The sequence below is a fragment of the Helianthus annuus genome, chromosome 9 (assembly GCF_002127325.2).
Source record: "Helianthus annuus cultivar XRQ/B chromosome 9, HanXRQr2.0-SUNRISE, whole genome shotgun sequence".
Taxonomy (NCBI): domain Eukaryota; kingdom Viridiplantae; phylum Streptophyta; class Magnoliopsida; order Asterales; family Asteraceae; genus Helianthus; species Helianthus annuus.
The window spans coordinates 73654620-73659984 of NC_035441.2; the positions used below are offsets into that span (position 1 = coordinate 73654620).

Genomic DNA, 5365 nt, shown 5'->3' on the forward strand with positions numbered 1-5365 from the left:
AGACCTCAAATGCATTAACAACTTATACCCTTTGCCCAAAAAGTTGTTTGTTGCTTTGGGCTTAGTCATTTCTTACTAGTGCCCTTTTGGCTTATCCAAGGGAAACCTTATCACTTCACTTCACTATCACCATTGGGCCAATTGGACATACAAATGAACACCATAAATGTGTCATCCAAATATATACATATATGTATGTCTATAATTAATTTTGGTAAAACTATAACCATACCATATTGATTTCTCAATTAAATCAAACAGATGATCATGACTGATCTCAAGAGGTCAAAATCGAAAAGTCAACAAATTATGTGGCTTTTTTTGGTGCACAAATCCCTAACTCGAAACGAAGGGCATTATACAATAAACGAGAAACATATCTACGTGATGAAACTTGAGAGTCAATACAAACCCAAAAACTTCCACCATGCGCCGCCAACAACCGTCCAGATCACCGCGTTAATACAAGCCATAATAAACCCGATTTTAAATACATCTGGTAGTTCCACATAACCAGCTGTTGACAAAAGAAAACAAGAAAAAGAAACTTAGTCACAGTACACCAAAAGGACTTTCAAGGTCAACCTATTACTTTTCAAATATTCAAATTTGACATAAACTTCATGTTATTTGACACCAAATTTTGTACTTTTGCAACTTGTCCTAAGCTTAATGTATCACTAAAATTTATTTTATACAAATCTGATAAATTTCATAGTAACTTGCTTGTTGAAGTTTAGTTCGTTTGACCCCTAAAGTCAACCTGTAACCGCTACCTATTAAAGCAGGGAAGAAGGGCGGGTTGTGTAACAATTCAAAACAAGTTCAGGTTACAATGACCCTGGACGGGTTAGATTGACTTGAAAATATTCCTCTTTATTAATCTTTTTATAAGTAACTAATACGTTAACTATGAAGTATTTCAACAAGAAAAATCTCCATATCTTTGAATATAAAAAAACTAAAAGAACATAAGCATTATCAACCGGCTTACTTTTATTTGATCCGTTTAAAAATACACACAACCCAAATTGACACATCTATTAGTAAACGCTTAAAAAAGCCGTGTCTTATCGTGTTTAACAGGTCTTTGACGACACGAATAACACAAGTTTTAAACATGAATACAACTCGTTTAACTACTTTATATCTCTTTATGTACCAAGAAGAAGAAACGATGGATCCTAGCCTCCTAAATTTATTTATTTTAAAAAAACCGTAAAAAATCACGTAGTGTAGGTTTCAATAAAACAGGTCTAATGGTGACTTATACAGGTGACCTATTGCCAGTTCATATAGGAAAGATTAGCATTACCTCCAAAGTAAACAGCTGCTTGACCACTGCTATAATGAGTTTGAGCACCAAACAAATTTGTGTTGTAAGCCAAAGCAAGTGCCGCCAATACACCTGGCACCCCTGCAGCCAAATGCATAGCAAGAAACGCAGAGTATAAAGCTCCCACATGGCCCGTTTGACTAGCAAACATGTAATGGATCAAAAAGTAAGCTCCTTGAAGGACACCAAATGCAGCGGGCCAACTCAAAGAGAACGATTGAAGGAATTTGGCTACGCAATTAGACATCCATGTTACTATTCCAAGATTTGTTAACTGACCTGCCATACCCACAAGTACGGCAAACCAAGCTAAAGTGTCCCATGCTGACTTTTCGCTTAAGCAGTCATCCCATTCTAGCACTCCTAGCAATAATAGTATCGATAACCCCAACATTGCGGTAACGACACTCGGTATACCAATAGCATCCCTGTGTTGAGAATAAACCACATTAAAAATTTCCAGTGGTGGATCCATATTTTGACCCGGGTATACGTAAATGACAAAATGAGCGGGTCAGTAATTTGCTACGGGTCGAAACAGGTTATCTAATGCTGTGTTGCTCCAAAACACCTATTGTCCAAATCTTTTTATTTTTAAATAGTTAGTGTCAAATACGATTGTGAAAATTATATAATATCATAGTTGTTAATAGCGAATAGCGGACAATAGCGACAAGCTACCTATACGCTACATAGCGATAGCGATGAAATAGCGAGCGTTATTGTATGTTTAGCGACACATTAGGAGAAAGTTTTAGAAATGTTTTATATGTATATTATATACGCTGTTCTATATGTACATTTAACAAAAAAACCTAAAATCCCGCTATTTATATTAAAACAGAAAATAAAAAAAAAACAAAAAAAAAAAACTAAAATCCGGCTATTTACCCGCTATGGAGGCGCCAAAATCCAAGAGCGACACATGAGCGCTTCGCTACGCTATTTGCTATAGCGCCCGCTATGAGCACTATTAACAATATTCTAATTTCTTTTGTATAAAATGATTTGAGAGGTTTTATGCATAGAAAAAACACTTTGGAGGACATTTTATCCCATCTGACCCATTTTCTTTAAACCTATTTGTATAATTATTTAACCTGTCCATTTGACTCGTTAGATATGAAACATAACCCAAAGGACACATGATAAGTAAATCACTTCAATACAATAAAAATTATGTTTTTCATCTTCTTTTTTATTTAAGGGACTCTTCAACGTATTAAACTCTAGTTAGTAAATAGGCGGATTTGTTTGTACCAGAAATGACCGGGACACACAAAATGAAATGTTATATAACCAAAATAAAACCTAGTAGTTTGTGAAATATCACATACCCAAATACCCAAAGAGAGACAGCAAGAATCATGGTGGCGATCATAACCCATTCGTTAGTTGTAACGGGACCCATGTCTAGAAGCCTCTTTGCAGCAACGGCAGGGGCATCAGGCGTGTCTTTGGTTTCCGGAGGGTAAATTTTGTACAAAATGAATGGAGTCAGTAGAAGGGAAACGAAAGCCGGTAAACTAGCAGCCTTGAACCATGAAACCCATGGACTTGCAATTACTAACCCGAGTTCCTCAGCGAGTTTTAGACACAAGAGATTTTGTGCTGCAGCAGTCAAGAAAAGAGCACTAGAATTGCCAGCACACTGTCAAAACATCACATAACAACTTTGTAAAAATTATAATCACCTCAAGAGATGTGTAAACTCTCAAATAAATGCTACAACGTTACCATTATCACAAACAACTGGTGATCTTAATTCGAGTTAAAAAGAATGCCAAATTTTGTTATATTAAAGGGTGTCTGGTACATCGGGTTAACAGTCAAACATTTATCTCAAGTGTTGCGAGCCTGTGACCGGTCAAAGTTTGCAATTCCCATGGAACGGAGGGAGCGCGTAACATGATCGATATGCACTAGCGCACCCGTTGGCTTGCATAACAAGTTAGCTATTACTTGACAGTTGACACAATCTAAAAGTTGACTACTTTTGACGTACTGTTAATAAACTTAACTAATCAAATCCTTGCCCTTTTGATCCACAAGAAGCCATACCTAATCTCCCAAATTGATCTAAATTAATAACAACTTGTAATAAAATGGATTTTTTTAAATAACTGTTTTCCATATAATAGTCTCATAATATGTATATACATCATTGTAAAAAGCATAATCTTGTGCAAAAGGCCAGTAGCTTGTTGAATTGTGCATCAGTTCTCCACTTTTGGAATTTAAATTGTGCAAAAACCTAATTGTGAATAAATGAACCTGAAATTTCTACATTCCAACCGACATTTGATCAATAATAATGTATGGCACTCCGATGTGTTTTGATCCCAAATTGTGAGGTGTTCGTTATAAGAAATATACTAAAAATATATTTATAAAAAAATTATTTAACTTGATTACTTTTAAGTTCTAAATATTAAATATATAATATTCTCTTCATCTCTAGTTAGTTTTGTTCTATCGACCGTCTAATTTGCTCAAATACTCGAACCCATTGATCAGTAGATCAAATTTGAAAAAACTCACACCCGTTGAAATCGATGGTCTAAATCGTTTAAATTTTGGTCAACTGCATAATGCGCCACACAAGACCGCATCACATGGAATCACATCGCGCGATGCAATCTCATCTCATCACATGAGATCCCATCACCGCATCGCACGATGCAATCACATTCACATGCGATCCCATCACCACATAACGCAATGCAATCACATCACATGCAATCTCATCAACGCATTATTCACTCCTGACACGCGCATTTTAAAACCAACACACAAACTAAACATTATCAAATCACAGTCTAACCTGAAACTGAGACTGAACAAGATACGCCCCAATCTTCTTCGCACTCGGATCATTTGGCATACTCCCAGCCGAAACCGCCAACGACTTAATAATCGGCAAAAACACCCCACCCGCTCTGGCGGTAGTACTCGGCATAGCCGGAGCAATCAACGCCTCACTCAACGTCAACCCATAGCTCAACCCCAACGTACTCTTCCCCAACCACTTAACAAAATAAGTCGCAATCCGATCCCCTAACCCCGTCTTCACAAACCCCCTAGCAAAAAAGAAGGAAATCACAATCAACCAAATAACCTCATTAGTAAACGCACTAAACGCCGTCGTAAACGTCAGGGTCTTAGTAACAATTGTTGTTGTTAGCCCCAGCAGCGCCCACGCGCCTACGGGTAAAGGCGAGAGGACAAGACCCGCTATAGTGGACACAAAAATGGATAACAGTTGCCATGCTTGCGGGGTTACTTCAATGGGTTTTGGAACCGCAAAGCGAAGAATTATCCCGATGGATATGGAGAGGATTAATGGTATAAGTTTGGCGCCTTGAATCTGAGGTTTGCTGGGTTGTTGGGGTTCGGTTATTATTGCAGTTGTGGAGGAAGCTGAGATGGGTTTGAGGGGTTTTGATTGGAGAGTAAAGATGTAGGGTGGTTTGGTGGAGATGTAGGGTTTGAGTGTGAGGGGTGGGAAATTGGGGGTTTTGGGAATGTGGGATTTGGAGGGGAGGCGGGATCGGAGGTGGAGGGAGGGTGGGCGGAAGGAGGTGGAGAAGAGGGCGGAAGCTTCCATTGTTGCAGAAATGGTGGTTTGTAGGGAGAGTGAGGAAGAAGAAGATGATTAATAGATGTGTGATGTGGTGACAAATAGAGAACGTGAATCTGTTTGCGGGTAAAGTTATGCAATATTCCATGGGTTTTAACTAGGGGCGGAAGAAACCACACTTTACTAGCCGGGCTTCAACTAGAGGCGAGGCTAGCTCGTTTATGAACATGGTATGTGGTTTGGAGACTACCCAGCATCACGTTATTATGGGAGGAGGACCATCTCTTAGGACTGACTACCCACCAAGGGTGTAGAAGATAGTCCTTTCTCCCTTTTTTTTATTATTATTTTGTTTGATTTAATTAAATAATTAAAACAAAAAAATAATAATTCTCTCTATCTCTCTCACAGGTGGCCCACCATCAGCCAACCAAACACCTCGTCCCCAA

General features: G+C 38.3%; 1 protein-coding gene across 1 annotated transcript; it reads right to left on the reverse strand.

The window, feature by feature from the left end:
* Positions 1-205: 205 nt before the first annotated feature.
* Positions 206-5111, reverse strand: LOC110899927 (dicarboxylate transporter 2.1, chloroplastic). The gene is made up of 4 exons (XM_022146820.2): positions 4161-5111; positions 2674-2987; positions 1316-1764; positions 206-517 (listed from the first exon to the last, which is right to left on the reverse strand). Exons 1-4 carry the CDS (start codon positions 4941-4943, stop codon positions 402-404), a joined length of 1662 nt encoding a protein of 553 aa, XP_022002512.1. The 5' UTR covers positions 4944-5111; the 3' UTR covers positions 206-401.
* Between the last annotated feature and the right edge of the window lie 254 nt (positions 5112-5365).

Bases quoted from the DNA above. Each gene is read 5' to 3' on its own strand.
- LOC110899927 (XM_022146820.2), bottom strand. From the start codon at position 4,943: ATGGAAGCTTCCGCCCTCTTCTCCACCTCCTTCCGCCCACCCTCCCTC. The intron at 2,988-4,160 runs GTTAGACTGTGA...ATGTTTTGACAG, and splicing joins TTGTTCAGTCTCAGTTTCAG to TGTGCTGGCAATTCTAGTGC. The intron at 1,765-2,673 runs GTATGTGATATT...TTCTCAACACAG, and splicing joins GTCTCTCTTTGGGTATTTGG to GGATGCTATTGGTATACCGA.